The 20,988-nt window shown below is 32.3% G+C and overlaps 1 protein-coding gene across 1 annotated transcript in view; it reads left to right on the top strand.

Moving 5' to 3' along the window:
- PCDH7 (protocadherin 7) overlaps positions 1-20,988 on the top strand; it is a 287,478-nt gene that overhangs the window by 56,011 nt on the left and 210,479 nt on the right. The window contains 1 exon segment of the mRNA XM_074229653.1: positions 6,982-7,041. Within this exon segment, the coding sequence (XP_074085754.1) occupies positions 6,982-7,041 (60 nt within the window).

Below are 20,988 nucleotides of genomic sequence, written 5' to 3'. Positions count from 1 at the left end.
ATTCAGACATTACTCACAGATTTTGAGTTATGATGCTGCAAAAGGACTGAAATTCAACACATGCAATACTTTGGCAATTTTGTGTTTCTGAATAGTCCATCAAATGTTGACAATACAGTGCAATAACTACAATAGACATAGCCTGAAGAGGTATAATAATGATCATCCTTCATTGTCCCTTTCTTCTGTTGAAATGTTCTTTTTCAGTTTAATGACCTTTAGTAAATGCATCGAAAATAACATTTTGATTATATGATTATCATGTGGAAAACTCTACAGAACTAAGTCCAAGTGTATCTTTGGAAACTAATCATAGGTGCACTGGATTCATTGACTTAAGCCAATCTGTCATAGTCAACTTTTAATTTATTTCCACGTGTTCTTCCTATTTCATGCACTTGAATGAGACCCTGACCTGCAAAGGAGTAGGAAATGTATTTTGCAATATATGTTTGCTCTGTTTTCTAACAACATAAGTATTTTGCTTAAGCAGATTTGCTAGAAAGTGACAGCTTTGAAAAATTGGACAGAGGAGCTGCTGGAAGCATTTTAGTTCCAGGCAATCTAAATAGTGCAGAAGGGGAAAATGAAATATCACCGTATTTTAAAGATGACAGTTTTGTCAAAGATTCCTTTTCACTCTTTGGCTTAAAACAAATTGAGTAAATCAAGTATATCTGTTTAAAATGTGTGTGTGTGTGTGTTTGTGTGTGTATGTATGTATGTGTGTCTGTGTGTATGTGTCTGTGTTCACTGAGGAACCACTTTCTTCAAAGTGTTTTCTTTGCATCAAAGAGAAGTTTATCTTAATAAAGGCAAAATATTTTTAGAGAATATAATTTTCTTGGCTTAATAACTAGTTGAATGCTTTTTCAAATCATAGTAAGCTTTCATAGCACTGTGGCATCTTAAAGAATGAGGGGAACCTGGTGAGCTTTAAAATTAGAGATGAGCCTGTGATTGTGATTTTAGTTGTATTGAAATGGCAGTAATTTTTAAAAATCTGATCAGTGGTTTTTTTCAAACCATTTTACAAAAGTGGAAAAAAATAAAAGATGAGATTGGTATGCACAATGATTTTTTCTTTTTTTAAAATAAAAGCTGCTAGTATTCTGAAGAATATTACTGGTGAGTGTGCAAATACATACATATATATATATATATATATATATATACATATATATATATATATATATATGGCAAAGTCTAAATTTTGTGAGGAAAGAGAAGACTAAGGAAGAAATCTGGGCACCACTACTTAAAGAAATCTATCATATTTGAGAGGATGTAAAACAATAAAAGAAAAACATTATAGAAATTCAAATATTGCAAGCATTATGAGCTTGCTCTCTCACTCTCTTAATACATCTTAACCATGATATATATATATATATATGTATATATATGCATGTATATATATATATGTCATGTGTGTGGATATACATATATGTGTATTGAAATTGTTTCATTTGCCTTTGTATATCAGTTTATAACAGCTCTTAAAAAAAGAACATGTTATTGTTAGAAAAGTTTCCCACCCTGTCAAATCCTCAGTTTTACTTTATGATCCATCATTGCAAGGAAACTACTAGTTCCTTGTAACTTTCAGGCTCTAACAAATAATCTGCCAAATTTTAGACCTTCCTTTTATTCTCATTTTCAGATGTGCCTCGATAGCGCTGGCAGCATCATTTAAGTAATTATGTGGTTTAGATGCAATTTGTTCAAATCATCTTTGACAAGATTAAAGTGATGTTCATGCTCTAAGTGTAAAAAAGCAACTTGCTTTCATGTAATGCTGTGTGTGCTTCCATTTTATTAATTCTCTCTTAGCTTGTGTATTTTATTTGTCTGGAATTTTAAACTGCACATTGAGAATTAGCTAGATGAGTAGGGTACTATCTAATGAATGTGCAAAATGACTAATTTACCCCTCATGTTCACCAAAGACACAACATAATGATCAAATGTGTTTATAATATACTATATAATGTATTCTCAGGACCCTTCAACTTTCATATGAATATTGGTGCCATTTATAGATATAGTGGGACTCATGGTATTGTTTGGTCACTAGCTATCTTCTCAACAATCCTCTTAACCATTAGAAAGTATCAACTTTTTTTCATCATATTAGTGCAGGCTTAATTTTATTTTATACCCAATATGACAAAGGTCATTTCATTAGCTACCACATTTTTCCTTTTTTGCTTGTATTCTTCTATATCTTATATTAAGTATCATAAAAAATGTTCTGCTTCCATTAACAAAATGTAAGTGGAGAACAAAAAGCCAATTATTTGCAGCACATAAAATCCTTATGATAATTTGGTCGACTTTAATTAAACCAATACATCACACTATGCTTTATAAGACAAAGGAAAAGCAAATAATCTTTTTTAAGAAACTCCATATTGCTTTTTGATGAAGCACTTCAAAACTTGCAACTTATTTAAAATCAGAACCAAGAGGCACCATTTAAAAATCTCATGCTAGAATAAAACTTATTTGATACTGCTTTCAAAATATAAGATATGGTTGAAAAAAATTTAATTTTCAAGAAAACCATTCTTGCATCTGACATATACTATTAATATATATTATATGGAATATACTTTTACATACACACATTGATTTTGAAGTTCTTTTTGAAGATCCTAGAGACCTGATTATAAGTACTTCCATGAATTAAGAGTACTAAGAAGAATTGTCACACTCTGATTCTGCTCTCCACAGCTGGGCTACACAGCTGGGATCTTCAGGGAGAAGATAAATTTGTTATTTGCTTTTAGTCATTGCACACTCAACTCCACTACTCCCTTGAGATTTCATACTGTGATTTAAATGGAAAGTGCACTGGAATGGGAGAGCCCCTAACTATTTGTCCTTTCTCTAGGTCCCAGTTTATTCATTTGTAAAATGGAGTTATGATAAGATATTAAAATCTCTTTTACTTCTTAAATGTGTGTCTGTATGTATCTCCTTAATTAGAATTTTACCTACTATCCAAAAATATAGAAACAAATTCACAAATGTCTGTCAATAATTTCCTTTGAAAACCCAATCTTAATTTTCTAATAATCCTTTGGAATCTTAAAACATTAAAATATTGAGAGTGAATTATATTAATTTTATTGTTATTACATTATTAATATTATATTGTTATATTATTGATATTAATTTTAATGATGAACATTTTTAAAAATATTGCATTAATTTGCTTTTTGAGAATGACCAAAAATGACATGGGCAATGATAGTTTTTGTTTCCTTTCATATCTTTGGATCATAACAGGGAAGTTTATTCTTTTCTTCAATCATGTGTAGGACTGTCATATGAACAACAGATTAAAAGTAAGGTCAGCTTGGTTTTAGAGGTCAGAACTGGGAAGAACTGGCAGAAAGAGGTAGAGTTAAGTTATGAGCAAAATCTTCCAAAAATATTGAAGCCAACCAAAAGTGGAATAGGCTACCTTAGTAAGTAGTAGATTGCCCATTATTATTTTTATTATTATGTTTCAAGTCATGTCCTACTTTTTGTGAATCAACCAACTATCACCCCCCTTTTATTTCCTTCACCAGTTCATGTTATAAATGAGGAAACTGAAGCAAATAGAGTTAAATGATATCCCAATGTTTCACCATTAGTGTTTGAGAGCCCATTTGAATTTGTATCTTCCTGACTCCAGACTTGGTTAATTGCTGGTTGGTCATTTGTTAGTAATGATGTTATAGTCAAGAAGCATTTTAGTGCCTCCATTGGTACAGGCATTGTACTAGGAACCAAGAATAATGAAATGAAGCAATCTCTGCTTCCAAGGAGCTTATATTCCAACAGGAGAAATAAGGGTGTGGAAGGGAGGAATAAAAGGGAACAAGCATTGATATAGTCCTTTCTATGTGCTGGAATTATACTAGATGATTTACAAATATTATCTCCTTTAATTCTCATAACAACTGTGTGAAGTTGGTGTTATTACACATTTTACAACTGAGGAAAATGAAATAGACTCAGACTTGCTAAAGATCATGTTATTTGGAACATGGGTCTTCCTGACTTCAGATCAATGTGCATTACACTGCACTACCTAGCAACCTTGAAAAGCCACTACATATATAAGCATATTCTTAATAATTTGAAAGAAAATTAAAAAAGTGATTGAAGTGGTTTTAAAGGGGAACCTCTAGGAGCTGAGGAGAATGAGAAAAGCTTCATGGCTGTGCCTGGGCAACAACTTAAATGAACAGGTATGATGAGGAAGTGGAATTTTTAACTATGGGGAAGGCCTTATTTTTTGTGTGTGAAGAATGAAGAGGAAGCCAATTTGGTTGGATTTCTATATGTGAGATGAGAAGTAATGACCAATGGAAGTGGAAATCTTGGTTGGCGGTAGTTTGTGAAGGGCTTTAAAAGCTAAATAGAAGAATTTCTGTTAGATCCTAGAAGCAATAAGGAGTTATTGAAGTTTAAATAGAAAAATCATATAATCAGAACTGCTTCTCCAAAGGAAAACCACTTTAATTGCAAGGTAGAGAATAGACTGAAGTAGGTATATGAGAAAGAGGTTTTTGAAATACAGCTGAAAGGTAATGTAGGTCTAAACTAAGGTGGTAGCAGTGAGAATAGAAAGGAATTAGATGGAGAGGTTATAGAGGTAAAAACAGCAAGGGTGTTAAGATTATGAATGTGGAAGATTTCAAGAATGTTGATGTTTTTGACAGTAACAAGCATTTTTTGAAAAGACAAAGGTTGGAAGAACTAGTGTTGTAGGAAGGAGGTAGACAGTGGAAGGGGGATTGAGTTCTATTTTGGATGTGTTGAGTGACATCCAGTGTGAAATTTCCCTTAGGCAAATGATGGAGGACATCAGCACAGGGCAAAGAATAAAGGCTGGATACATCAATTTGAAAAATATTCACATGGAGACTTATATATATATGGGTTTCTTGTTAAGGTACAATGGGACTAGAATGGTCTCTGAATCTCTTTTCCAATTTGAGATTGTGATTCTCTAGCAAGGAAAATAGAAACCTCAAATTGGTAATCTTGTCCTATGGTACATTTTCTTGTTTCAGTCTCACTATTGTCTTTCAAAATCACACTTAGCTTTTTTTTATGCTGACTATATCCATTCATTGGTATATCAAGTCTGTAGTGACTTTATCTAACACCTAAAAATTCTTTGACTTTTCATCTCTCTCTTGCATACTCCATAGAAGCTCAAAACTCTTGAGATAAATGATGGCAATTTCAGTGGCATTTAAGGACACCTGTGCTTGCTATTCACATCATTAACATGTAGTCCCTGTTTCTCTCAGACATTTTATTTCTTTGGCACTTGGTCAGTACCAGTAGTATTACTTTTTATTCTCCAAGAAGATCAAGATTGCAGACTAAAAAGTATAATGACTATGGGTTCAGTTTGTTGCATTTTATGTCCTTATAGATTTTATGAAAAGGATTAATTCTGGACTCTTTTCCATTCCAATTACAACTTTGGCCAAAAGAAAAAAAGTATGGTAATTTTAGTGCTGTGATTCATTCATTTTTTTCATGTTGGAGGATATAATAATATATTTGCCTTTATTTATTTTCTATAGAGATTCATTTTGATTTAGCTAAACTATAGAAGTAACATTCGTTTAAGAAAAATCTGATTACTTATATAGAGCTACTTATCTTGACATTCATGATTTAGGTCTTTTAGCTGGGGTGTTACAAAGTGGAAAATATTTATAAATAAACTCAATATTAATAATTTTTGGACTTGTGCAGTGTGTCTATTTGTCATTGTGGAAGTCTGAATACAAATTCCTAACTTGGGATATTGTGATCCTGCATTACACAGATATTCTTCTACTTATAAAGCTAAGGTTAAAAAGACATGAGAAAATGTAGGAGCTACTACCATTCATCTTCTAAACTGTCTTTTCTACTTCTTGCCCTTACCCATGTATCTTTTCCTAAACATATCTGCAAGTTTTCCCTTCACCTGTTTGATACAGTCCATCCCTCGTCTTCTTAAAGGGAGAAAATATTATTTAGACTAATACTGAAATATGTAAACACAAAATGAAAATCATTGATTAAGGATTGTTTCACAACTGTTTGTATGTGTGTGTGTGCATGTGTATATACAAACAGCTAGACAGAATTCTAATATCAGGTGTGCCTTTAAACTAGCAAAAAATACTCTTGTTCTTCTAGTCCTCACCTATTTTAGAAAAAAACATTTTGTTAAGAGAGTTCTAATATTAATTCATATTTGCACTAAGGATTGTATATCATTAAAATCATCACAAGGCACCAAGGAAGACACACAGACTCTGAGAACTTTATTATGCTGTCTTTGAAAGACCATAATATTATTTCAATTTTGAACAGGGGAAAACTTGGTCTTTTGTAGATAGGCATATCAAACAATTAAACAGATTTCCATAAATGGCCAGTGAATGTGATTTTTAAAAAATATAAATTCATAGTTACTAACCCACTTTTAAATGATGTCATTACCTTGAATAGAAAGGGATCATGAGAACATGGTTGACAATTTACCTTCAAATTGATTTTCCTTGTTTTTAAAAGTATGCCATTTAAACTCTGGGGGCATTACATATTCTAGAAATCCTGTTAAATATAAAATTTACCACCTGTTTCTAATTTAGAACTTTTAACAATTCACTGTTTCTTGATCCATGCCATTACTAGCAGGCTAAGGTAATAGTACTTTTCCTGCATTCTTGCTTGTGAGATTGACCATATTATAAAGTATGTGCATTGCTTTTTCTTGTCTCAAGGTTTTTAAATGCAATGACAACTGTTATTACAATATGACTTGTAAAAATAATTTACTATTTCATGATCCTTAAAGCAATAAGCATTACTTTCTGCCACAGTGTGCAGTCCAAAATTTTAAGGTAGGATAGCAAAACCCTGCTCACATCCCGGTAAAGCAGACATATATTTTTGTATTTTTTATAGGTGGATTCAGTGCAGACCACGCAACCCTCTGGCTACATTGAGGAATCGTGTAATATGAATGTATGTGCTCGTAAGTGAAATATTTACAAAGTTCCAACACTATTATGTGTTGGATTACAATAGACATGAACTTGACTTCTCTATAAAGAAACCGATTCCCAAAGGCCCAAGCCACAGTAGATGATTAGAAGGAAGCTGATTTTCGAGGAAAATAAACAAAGCCAAACATACAACATTACATTTTTTAAAAATCTACAAAAAGAATCAAATTATACTTTGCAACATATTGAAAAGCCTCAAACTGCCAACAATGAAAATAGAAGGGATGTGAGAAAGGTTTTGTGAACTTATCAACAAGAAAAAATACAAAGAACCAGATGCCATTACCCTTAGGAAGATGAACTTTTGAATTGGGATCATTTTATCCTAGCTATTTAAAAACTTGGAGACAAGTTTGGACATTATTTTATTTGCACTGCTTGTACTAAGTGGATGTATTCAATACAATCCACCTGGACTTGTGCTAGACCAACAAAGACCTATATCTATACCTCAGCACTGAAATCTGAGAAAAATTATCTCATTACTGTTGCTAAAGAGAAGTTGCTAAAGGAAATTTCACAACAAACCAAGAAACATTACCACAGAAATGATTTAAAAGTTAGAGGACTTGATCAATTGAAATCTTGTTGAAAAATGGTTCACTAGGGTTTCAAAATAGATTGTGGATATGGATATGTATGACATAAATCCAAATATATGTTTAATCATCTTAACCTAATTCTAAGTTAAATAAAATATCAACTCCATAAATTTTCCAGGAAATTTCCTTATTATGTGAATCCACAACCATGCACATATATACATACACACACATGTATGCTTATGTTTGTGTATGGAAAACAGTGATTTGAGTGAAGCAGCAGGAGTTTAGGGTAAGGTTTGCTACTTCCCTAGGAACTGCCTGATAATTGTATTAGGGTGAGTAAATATGTCACATATGCACATATATTGTATGTACATGTCTGTAGATACAATATAAACACATATGAATATGCATTTATTTCATATGATATGATATGGTCATATTATATGAGTATGGTGATAGAAACTCCAAATGAATAACATGGCCTTTTTTGTTTGTGGTTCTATGCACTTAATATCAATAGAGGAAGTTGAAAATTTATCAAGCAAAAATTGCATGCTAGAAAGTACCTCTTTGCATTACAATTCCTAGATCAGATAAAAAGTATTGTACAGACATAAATATTATTTTTGGAGTATATAGTGAAAGAAAATGAACAGTTTGAACTTTCAGTATTTGTACCTTGAATTGTTACCTCTAGTGTAATGATATGGAGTAAATTGGCCAGCTTTTCATTTCATTAATATAATTTTTATTGTAACCCATAAAGGAGAGTGCTTTTCAAATTAATGGTGACTTCACATATTCATTACTTAAAGATGAAACACTCTACCCATTTAAATTAGAAGAAAATAAGAACCTGGAAGAAATTAGGGTGATTTAAAAAAAAAAGATTGGTCTTTAGAGAGTAAAAATTTAGTTGAAATGTCAATATGCAATCTACAATATGAATATGTAATTCTGCAGGATATTTATAGTAAATGTCAAAAGATGTGTATCATTGCTCTGACACATGATGGAAAGGACTAGGTGATAATGTCTGTATTCTGATATAGATTTTTTTATAACTAGCTAAAAGACTATTGTTTCTATTTTCAGCCTTCCCCCCCTTCAAGAATTTCTGTTAATACAATGTCATATGAAATTGTTAAAAATTGATTGACTTTTCTGTAGTCAACATGTGCCATAATTATTCATTCTGAAACTATAGTGTTACATTACTGTTGTGCATTAATTTTTGGTTATTTTGTCTATTGTGCCCAGAGCTGAATTTTTGTCTCCTCTTCATGTGGTAATGAACTTAAATTGGAATTCCTACCTACGGTATTACAGGGATATTTTTTAAATTATGCTATTAAAGTAAATTATCAGCCTACAAAATCTGTATGGTTTTATTGTATTATTTTTATGTGAATAATATATGAAGATTTTAAATAAAAAGTTCACTACTTTATGGAATGTTTGTATTCTGTTTTGAAACATATAAGAGAGTAAATTATTACCATTTTTTTGTTGGCTTTGAAAATGGGAGTAGCACTTATTTAAAACAAGAATGTAGAAGCCATTTTTTTTTAGTTTTTTGCAAGGCAAATGGGGTTAAGTGGCTTGCCCAAGGCCACACAGCTAGGTAATTATTAAGTGTCTTGAGGGCAAATTTGAACTTAGATCCTTCTGACTCCAGGGCTAGTGCTCTATCCACTGTGCCACCTAGCTGCCCTGCAACATTCTAATCTTGCTTGTTGAACTGATAGTTCTCATTGGAAAAATGCAAGGATATTTATTTTCTTTTTCCATGCTTTTATTTCTTAGGTTTTGATGGAACAAAATTTCTATAAATCCAAAAGTCCTAACATCATATTCTACTTATTGCAGTAAAATGCCTATTAATTTGAATTCTCAAGGCATATGGTATTATGGTCATTTACATTTAAATGAGGGTTAACCTAATTTTGCTTTATTTTTTGGCTTTAATTTTGCTTTAATTTTTTGAAAGTATTTCTAGGAAATATAATAATAATAATCATCTAGTATACTTCCTCAAATTCAAACCATGTTCAGTGACCAAGCCAGTATGGTAAACATAATAAAAGTGAAGCCTACTTGCAAGTATTAATCTTATGCTCAGAAATCTGGGAAATTTGGAAAATGCAATTCAAAAGATATGGACATCAGTGCAAAGTTTTATGCTCCAAGTATTTGATAATTCAGGTATAAGAAAACTGTGGGCAAGAGTTTTTCTGCATAAAACATGAAACAGTCTTTTGGTGAGAAAAGAGGAAGAGAACTTAACCAAATATTGAGCCTGGGAACTTCGTTAAAATGTCCCCAGAACATTACTCTTCCTTCTAGTAAACAAACAACAATAAAACAAAACAAAAACCTCAACTTTCTCTTAAGTCTCAATTGCAGTTAAGTGGATTCCCTTGTTTGCCTGGCCATTAGAAAATTAGGCATTAGAAATATCTCTTCTCTAAAAATAAAAGGCATAAAGCAGTTGTCACATGATTCTAAATTCCTGGTGAAACTTCATATGGGTTGTGTTATTGTAGGTATTCAAAAGTCAAAAAACAAACAAACAAACCAAAACAAAACAAAACAAAACCATGCTACTTAAAAATATAACTCTTATGTTTTATGTAACAGGACTAAAGCCTTGAAAAGAAATAAAATCTGACTGCAAACTTCAAATTAATGAAAAAAGAATCGAGTAGGGGATTATGAATCATGATTCACAGAGAAATCTAGAGATCTGGAAAGCAGATCATTTTATCACTAGCTACTTTATGAAAAATCCTTTGATAAATATTCAGTTTAAAATGCATTGATATGTGTTTGAGAAGCTCTAGAAAGATAACCTAGGCTGTTTCCTAATCAGTCTTACTTTAAAGAAGATTTTTATTTCTAATGAATACAGGTAAACTTTCAAGAATAAGGAGCTTTAGTCCTTCAATAATCTATTTTTAATGGTAGAAAGAAATACAATCCATGTGGTAAACCAGAAGATCAGTCCTGAGTTATGTGACTGGATACGTACCTGAGATTTAGAGATGGATTTAGCTATGAATTGTTTTCATCTGAAATAGATAATCAGATTAAATAGCATGTCATTATCCAACTGTTGTATTTTTGAACACAGGAATGAATAGTGAAATTTAGGAAATTCAAAGGTTTATAAAGTACTGGTTACTAAATAGAAGCTGCAAAACATTTAAAGGAAACACATATAGTTTTGAATCAGGAATGTGATTTGATTGGGGAAGTCCTTTCCCTATTAGGAGTCTCCCTTTAACAATGCAACTCTAGTGCATTATTATTTACTGTGAAATAGAATTTCCAATAATATACTTTATGTGTTTTTGCATCATATAATTACAAGTAGGATTTATGTTATCATAAGGAATTCCTTTGCTATTTCCAATAACACAAGTATAAAGGAGAAAAAAAAGTATAGAATTGAGAGTTGTTTCATTGGCAGATACATACTATACATCGATATTTTATTTTTAATTGTTCTCAAAATATATAAAGACTTAGGCAAAGGGTCTCTATTTCCTGGAGACAGAGGACAATTTTTATAAACTTTGCTGAAATTTGTACAGTATGTATTTTTTCAAATATATGCACATAATCTTAAATTAATTTCATTTTAACTTTTCTAGGACTTGAGATCAATGGATGAAGGACTCTTAAAAATAATGCACTCAGTAACAAACATAAAATGTAATGTATATTAGGACAACTATATTTTTGGATTTACTTTGTGACTATTGTACTGTGTTATGTTGTGATTACTTACAAAGGAAGACAGTTTTTGTGTTAACAAATGAAGAAGGCCTTGGAACAGGATCAAGAGGAAAAACATATCTCCTGACTATAAAGGTTCTTGAAATGGTTATTTTTTAAAATCCATGCAGAGTTTCATTCAAATTGTGTACAGCTGTCAAAGAATGGAAGATTCTGATCAACTAGAGATAGTCATCTGCCAGTAGATTGCTTTATGTTGAACCATTAAGAAGTCATAAATTCATCACAGATTATTTTTCTTCTGTGAATTGTTTTTGATAATTTTAAGAGTTCAAAACATGGGAAGAAATAAGATGCTTGAAAAACATCGCCTAAAGTCTTCAGATTTCTTACTGGAAGCTCTGATATTTTACACTTTGATCATTGTGTAATGATTGTTAGATTCCCTTGAGGAATGTGCAGTTTGTATAGGGTAAGATGGTCTTCAGAGGAGTATCAAAAGTACCATTATTCTTAGCTCCTTTTAAAAATTAAATATGATCCAGGCTGTATCGGGGTTAATGTATGGATACCATTTGGAACTTAACTCTGAGTCATTATATAATTCACAAATGTTTTATTATACATAGTTCTGTGTATTCATAGCTTTCTGAAGTCACTGTTGTATAAAAACTAATGAAGGAGAGTCTGTTTAAAACTATGCTGGTCTTTTACCCTTGTCAAACTCTCATTCATTCAGTAGAAATGGCACATTTAGAATTAGTAGGCATTTTGACAGATTGATCAGAATGTAAATAAAAATCTGCATAGTTAGGTCATATCCTAAACACACACACACACACACACACACACACAAACACATCAGCTAAAAGTTATAGTTTGCAAAATAAGGAGGGAACTGGACATGGGACTATAAAATGAAAGGAATTCTAACAATTTAATTGATTGGTAAAAAGAATAAAAAAAATCTGAGTTGAAATTAGTTGAACTAGGGAGGTTACTATGTTTAACCATAGATCTAGAAATAATGTTGGATTTAGAGGCAGAAAATCAGACTTAAAATTTCAATTCTGTGACTTATTACCCAAGTAACCTTGAGCAAATTATTTTATCTTTTCTCTTCTTAGTTCTCTTATCTGTAAAATGAAGGAGGTGGGTTGGAGGTCCCTTCCAGATTTAAATCTGGAACTTTTTGAATCTTTACTCAAGACACAAAATCTTTTTTTATTATCTTATTATAATATTCTAGTGCAGCCCCCACTGCCACAAGCTGGCAGGTCAAGGGCTCAACATATAATTCATCTAACTCATTGGACTGGCTCCCAATAGTGAATTTGGGGCATTAGTGACAGTTGCATAGGACAAAAAGGCATGAAGAGCTCACAGTCTGAATCTTTGGAGGGAATACTCATATCACAGATTCATTTAAACACTGGGGTATTTTAAAACTCTAAATCAATCCATCCATTGTTAAGAAATTAGTGAGCTTTTATTTGGGGTCCAGTACTATACCAATCATTGATGGAACTAAAAGTGAAGTACGACTCATGATATCTGTTCTTGAGGAACTTATAGTTTATCTAACCCTGGAGAAAATACTCCACATAAAACACAAAAATCATTAATATTTTAACAATTTAATAGTTGCTATAGGGTAGTAGGGCTTCAGAGAAGGGAGATTATGGTGACCCAGGATAAATTGTCAGAATTCATGGACAATGGCCTTGAGGACTTCAATACAATGGGGAGTTATTCAGAATATTTAAGTAAAGCTATCTGAGAAAATATTCTAAAAGTACAATGTTGGAACATCAATTTTTATTCATCAAGTTTAATGTCTTAATAAAAAGATTTGGTGATAATGATAATAAACTCACTGTTTTTCACCTAAATGAAACCTTGATCATTTCTTGAACTCTTCTTTTCTTAGCCCACTCAAGCAACTGCCAACTTTTGTGAATTCCATCTTGCCTTCTGCTCTTGAATCTATTTTGTACTTGCAAGATTAAGAGGCTTGCCCAAGGTCACATGGCTAGTAATTATTAAGTATCTGAGCAAATCTGAACTCAGGTCCTCCTGATTCCAGGACTGGTGCTCTATCCACTGAGCAACCTAGCTGCCCAAACCTATTCACTCTTTAGTGTTATTTCCATCTTAGTTCAGTTTCTATTAACCCTCAATACTTAATAGCCATGAAAACTTTGGCAAATTATTAAACCTCTTTAGACCCCACTTCCTTATCGGTTCTCATTAACTCTAGATGTTTTTCCTGGATCATTGAATGACTTCTTAACTGGTCTCTTTGTTTCCAGTTTTTCTGCACAGTGATGCCTAATTAAACTCTGCGTTAGAGGTTTGATCATGTCATTTGGGACTCTCTGTATACTTAGTAGGAGAACAAAAAATCCCTCTCTGACATCTTGGTATAGACATAATATGACATGGAGAGTAAGATAGGAGAATGACTAGGAATTGTGAAGGGATTATGTGGGACTAGAAGGGTCCCTTGGTTAGCAAGAAGAGTCAGACTGAGATTCAAAGGGAAGAAATCAGAAAGTTGTTTATTTAGGGATTTATACAAAGGATGCAGTAATAGGGAAATCCCAGTTTTCTTCCTAGGTGGCCAAGAGCAGTTTATAAGGTAGGGAAGGAGATAAGAGATTCTAGACAGCAATAATAGAAATTTTGTAGTTGCTTGGATCTTTTCCTTGTATTGTAACTACTGGAAACCTGAATATATGGTCAAGTGACTGAAACAATCTCCCAGTCTAATCAATTCAAGAGACAGATATAAAGTGCTAACTATGTAACATCTAGCTAGGAGTTGGGTGTACAAAAAAATGACAAAAAGTAACTCTTATTTACATAGCACTTTGCACATATTTGTTTTTCATGGTATTACCAAGTGTTATTCCATACAATTAATACAGATCAGAGAAATGAGCCTGTTAGAGGTTAAATGATTTACCAAAGTGACAATGCTATGAATGCAGATCTTGTCTTCCTGAACCCAAGTGGAGCAAAATATTTACTACACTATCTTAGATACTTCAAAAAATAAATCTAAACTTCAAATTATTACAGGAGAAGATGCAAATTCAGTATAATTCAGGGTTAAATGTGATTAAAACTGAGAAGGGATTTTTAAAAAGTGATATAAGAAAAAGCTAAGAGGTCATCCATTCACTATGAAAGCCTTGCATCTGACTAATTGTGATTTCATCTTCTGTTTTCTATCAGACTTCTTATACAAATCTAATTGCAGGCTCAACTTATATATTACTCTTCTGCTCTTGAGAACACTGCTGAGGAGATCAAGCCATCAACAAGCATTAATTTCCTAATTTTCTCTAGTATTCAGTGATAAAAAGGAAATGGTTCCTACCTTTGAAAAGTTTAGATTTGATTACTGGAAACAGCATGTATAAGTAAATATATTACATATATATATATTTCTATATATATATATATCTTCTGATCATATATATATATATATACATATATATGAATAGGACTTGGGTCTTAACCTAACTCCAAGTTCAGTCCTCTTTCCACTATATATATATATATATATATATATATATATATATATATATATATATATATATATATAGTAAGTATAGTATAATATGATTTTTTAGGGAAAGGGAACTGGGCAGAACTTGACTAGAACTTCTTCAAAGGAAGCTGGAGCATTTTAAGAGACAGGTGAAGAACTACATTCTAAACAGAAGGAAATTCTGTGCAGAAACCCAGAGATAGGAGATGGATTGTTGCCTGTAAGGAAAAGCAAAGAGACCAGTTTGGCAGGATCATAAAGTGAATGAGAAGGAATAATGTTCACTAAACCCAGAGTGAGATCGTGAAGGGCTTTTCCTGCCAAGTAAAGGATTTAAAAATAAAAAATATCTGCAGTCAATAAAAAGACACTGAAGCTTTTTGGATGAAGAAGTGACACGGTTAGACCTCTGCTTTAGTAATGTGACTTTGGCATCTGAGTAGAGAATGGTTTGGGGAGAGGAGAAACTTGTGACAAAGACACCAATTAGGAGATAATTGAAGTAGTCCAGGCAAGTTGTGGAGGTAGCTATGATCCAAATAGAAAGGAGATTGAAAACAGATTTTGTGGAGTTAAAAATTATCCATCCATCCTGTTGTTCATTCATCCATCTTTCAGTCTATCCACCTATGGTTATCTATAAATTCAGTTGAGGTTTTAAGTAAAGCATATCCAGGAATACTGGTTTTATCATTGAGTTAATGGACTGATTTTAACTTTGGGAATTGCCATGAAAAAAATAAGCACCTTTGAATTGAATAGAATAAAGAAATAGAAAAGAAAAGCTGCATGGAATTATTATGGGCAGAAATCTACTTGGAGGAAATTCTTTAAGGATCTTTCAATAAGCATTAATCCCATTGTTAAACTCACTACAATGATGCATTAAATATTTTCTCACTTTGCACATAACTATTTCATTCTTTTACAAGTACTGGGCATTTTAATTGTATAATTATGGATATAAAACTTTCACAGGCTATTCCCATGGATGGAATCTTGATTTGTGAAGCTAATAATGTATTCACTTATATACACCTTATAGCATATAATCACATCATAATTTCAGAAATTTCTGCATCAGTGTTGGTTGCAAGAGAATTAGAAGCAAGCCTTTTGTGTAATTTGACCACAGACTAATCTGTAAAGAGGAAGAAGCCTATTTTATATGTGCCAATTAATTAGACTTTCATTATTGTTATCCTCTAATCACTATTTGTGGTCATTGAGCTCCTTAACCTTGATTACTGCAACTAACTACAAGATGAGACATTTGGTTTCTGAAAACAGATACTTGCTTAAATAATGCAAACAGTAAAAAAGACATGTTCCACATTGTTTTCTTAATTCTATTGAATTGTGAAATTAATTAATGTGAATATTTCAGGATCTAACTGACAGAAAATGAGTCTTTTCTTACTAATGTAAGTAGGGGCACTGAACAATAGGTTTGGGGATTTATCTTTGTTATTATAAGAGCCATCAGTATTTCCTGGAGCTCAGAGAGGTTGTGACTTTTCCATGAGACAAATTTGAACTTGGGTCTTAACCTAACTCCAAGTTCAGTCCTCTTTCCACTATACCACTTGGCATATTTATTTGAAGGGTGCTAAATTGGCTAGCCAATAGTGAGATCCTAGTACTTAGGAAGCAGAAGAAAGAACATCCATTAAAACTTTGACAGATATATAATCTTATTGATGTGACAGATACTTCCTCAGCTAATATAGATTGCAGTCCTTCATACTCTTTTCATCCTATATAGTCTGTAAATCTTCCATTGAAAATCTATCCAATGTTCAGGGGGTCTTTTGATGATTATTTTAAATAAATCAGTGCAGCATCTAGGCTGTTTTCTGTGTTGTAGTGACTAGTATATAGTAGTTACTTAATGTGTGTATATTTATTTATTGTTATCACTTATTAGCTATGTGACTTTGGGCAAATCACTTAACCCTATATGCCTCAGTTTCCTTGTCTGCAAGGGAATGGCAAACCACTTCCTTTGCCCAGAAATGACTCCAAATGGAGTCATGAAGTTAGGCACAACTAAAAATGAATGAACGACAACTCTTTTAGCCTTCATTCTTGCTACATTGCTCTTTGATTTTTGTACATAACCATCTTGATGTCTTTTATGTTGTTTCTCTCTAATACAAATCATCCTTATTGATATTAATGGAAATTGATTGATTGCTTGATAGTTCTTATTTCCACTTCTTTTTAAGTTACCTGACATTTTAAATCAATATTGTAGTATTCTATGATTCAAACCTAATATAGCATTACTAGGAGAGTGGTAGTATTAAAAAGATAGCACTTATATTTATGACAGTGATAACTTGGACTCATTGAAACATCAGCAACATTATCCAAATATTATATGATTCCAATTTATCTTGTCCAATTCTAGATGGAACAGTGCTCATCTATTCTATAGTATTTGTAATAAATAAAATGAATTTGTATATGTATTTATAAATGTATATATGTAAATTGTAAATTTTTTTTATATTCCAATGTACCATTTCAATGGATTATTCATAAAACTCTATATTGTAATCTGGGTGATAATTATTTTTCCAGTTTGATTAGTGAATCTTTTCCACATAGCTATGAATTTCATTGAGGAGTAGTACTTTTCCTTTGATTTTCTTTCCTTTCATTTGTCTCCTGATACATTTTGTATGTGTGTGTGTTTGTGTGCGTATGTGTTTGTGTGTATATGTGAGAGACTGGATTGTGTATATGTACATACTTAAGATGACACTAAGAATTTTAAGACACTTTTTATACTCAGATATATGTCCTTAACCATAAATATATGTGAAGTGCTCTCTCTGGGTTGCTATTAAATTTGTATATTTCTATATATATTTTTGTTTTCTTAGTTGGGGTGTCAGAGAGTCATGAAAGAGGTGAAGAGGTGAATATGTAAATAACATTCTGCCTTGGTACCTTGTGGGAAGGGGGCAGGAGTACAAATCTGTGAGGAGACATAAAATTAAATGAATGGATGAAAACCCAGTAACAGTAGTTGAGACAGCAACAAACACTTTCCACTCCCACTCTCCATGAATTAAATAAAACTAGAACTTGGCATTGAAGTGTGGGAAGAGCACTTGTGACTCCTGGCTATCATTGGGGAGGAACTTTTCAGTGAATTTTTGACCTAAAAAAATCTGTTTCCTTTTGTTTGATGTTTGATTTACAGGAAAATTGAAGCTACCTCAGTAGGAAATGTTTTCTACCTCTTTATCAGTATCAGAAAACCAAAAACTTCTTTAAGAAAGCCTCCTCAGAGACTCCTTTAGATTCCTTTCTTCAGGCTAGCTCAGGCACAGTTCCTAAAAGAAATATCTGGCTGATTTCCATCTGGCTTCCATCCTCTCTTATTTTCACTAAGATGTGTGGAATCTGGTTTTCTATGCTGCTTCTGCATAAATTAAGTTTTCAGATCAACATACTCCCTCTGTCTTTCTTTTCTGTGTTGAGTACTTACCTCTTGTTAATAGAAAAATAAATAAACAAAACTCTATGCTTTAACCAGAAGAATGAAATGAAAACAAATTGCATTATTATAGGCTCACTAATATCCAGTAACCTTGTCTATGCTTCTGAGAGGGAACATATCACTGAAAAGTTCCAGGCTGTTATAGGAGAACTGTCTCTTACAGATTAATAATTAGAAAACTGTCAAAGCATATGCTGTTCTTGCAAGTGTTTCTGGTTTGATTTTTTTCACTTATGATGCAAAAAAAAATTATCCTGGTGCTAAATGATGGAAAAACCTCCTGACTTGGGGTCTTCATCACTGACTAATTTCTACAGTGTTCACTAAATTTTAAAGCAAGCAAAATATCCTTCTGGTAAGTTTATTAAAGTCCTCCAAAATAAAATAGTTGAAAAATAAGCATTTACTGAAGAAGAACTTAGGAGATTTGAAGGGTAAATTCAGGATGTTTCTTATTACTTTCACAGACCTAGAATGTACCTTACAGGCTTCCTAAATCAAGTTATATCTGAAATAAGAATCACTTTTTTTAACTTGACCTCAAAATGATCATCTGTTAGAGGGAAACAACTATTTTCTAATGCAGCCTATTCCATACTTCTAATTTTTAAGTCATTTTTTTCCCTTCATAAAACCCAAATTTTCCTTTTGGCAACAACTTTAACTATTGGTTCTACTTCTAACATCTTGGGCCAAAAAGAATAATTTAATTCCTCTTCTTCCTGGTATCCCCTTAAATAACTAAAGACAGCTACCATGTCCAACTTGGGCTGTCTTTTCTCCAGGCTAAATTTCTTAGCTCATTTTTCTGAGTCTCATTAGTCCAAGAACTTGAAGTTCTTCACCCTCTTGCTTGTTCTCCTCTATACATTTTTCATCTTATCATTTTTCCTAAAATATGGCACCTAAACATGAATATTATTCTATGTATGGGATTTGGCAAAGTCAGAGTATGATAACACTGTATCTTCACTTTATTCTTTGATATTATGCCTCTCTTAATGGAAGTTAAAGTTGCACTTTTTTTTATTTCCATGTCATTCTCAATTTCTTTTGAGCTTGCACAAACAAAACTGCTCTTTTTTCATTAAATGCCTTTCAAAATGCCATTTTGTAACAATAAAGTTTTTTTTTAACCCAAGTGAAAAACTTTGCATTAGTCCCTATTAAATTTCATGTTTTGAGATTTGGGGGAAGAGTTATTTATTTTTTAAGATATTGGCTCTCACGATTCAAAGTGTAAAATCTACCCCTCCCAGCTATGCATCTTGGAACACTGAAAGAATCAAACAGTCCAGGATATTTCTTATAATTTGACCTTGAACCTCTGGTAAGTGCTCTTTGAGTCTAGTTATTCAACCATTTCTAGATCCCCCAAACTGTAGTACCTAATTAATTTCATCATCATCATCATCATCATCATCATCATCATCATCATCATAGGTGGAAATTATATAACATAATTTTGCAAAGTACTTTTTTAATATTATCATTTGATCATTTAACATATGTTAGAAGAATAGAATGAGAGATTGATTATAATGAAGAGTAGAGATCAGGTAATTTGAACTTGCATCATTCCAGAGCTTTTTTGACAAGATCTTTTCTTGATGGCATCTTTATGCTTTCTTATTACTGCTTCCCCATTTTGATATCTACTGAGTATACATTTAATGATAATAAATAGGAATTAGTATTCAATCTATAATTTCATTAACATTGGGGACTTCAACTTAAGAAAATTACGTCTACCAATGGAAGTTAGCACTTTACAATTTAGTGTCTTGGAGAGTCTCCTAGAGCATAGGAAAGTTAAATGATTTGCCCATAGTCATGCAGTTTCTATAATATGAACCTGAATATTTCTGTCTCCAAGGCATATGTGTCTCTGAGCAAGTTGCTTATCATCAATAGGCTCTCACCTGTAAAATAAAAGATTTGTCTTAGGTGACCTTAAGGTCCCTTTCAGCTCTGGGGCTATATTAACCTATGACAAAGATGTATTCTTGTTCTAACATGAAGAATGTGTATTTCAGATGGTTTAAATATTTGTTGTTTCCAGTATGGGGGGGATGAGAAGGGAAGTAGAATATGTTTGACACTTTGGATCATACATTACTCTTTGCCATTAGCTGTCTATGTCACTCTTCACAAGTAATTTGGCTTTTAAAACCCTCAGTTTCCTCACTGATAAAATGGAGGCAGGAAAGGGAATGGGATTTTGGTATTCCTTTGCAATTAATAGGGGAAGCTAGGTGGCACAGTAAATAAAGTTCCAGATGGAATTAGGAAGACTCATCTTCCAGAGTTCAAATCTCCAACACTTAAGTAGCTGTATGAACCTGGACAAGTCATTTTGCCCTGTTTACTTTAGTTTCTTATTTGTCAAATAGAGATGGAAATGACAAATTTCTAATATCTTTGCAAAGAAAATTCCAAATGAGTTCACAAAGAGTTGGCTAACAAATGAACAAGTCATTGCTAAGATTTCAATCAATCAGAGTTACTATTATTCTTTTTCCATGATAAGAATAGTAGTGCCTA

The sequence above is a fragment of the Macrotis lagotis genome, chromosome 3 (genome assembly GCF_037893015.1).
Source record: "Macrotis lagotis isolate mMagLag1 chromosome 3, bilby.v1.9.chrom.fasta, whole genome shotgun sequence".
Taxonomy (NCBI): domain Eukaryota; kingdom Metazoa; phylum Chordata; class Mammalia; order Peramelemorphia; family Peramelidae; genus Macrotis; species Macrotis lagotis.
The sequence above is the reverse complement of the archived record's forward strand: the minus strand, read 5'-3'. Positions and strand labels throughout refer to the sequence as shown.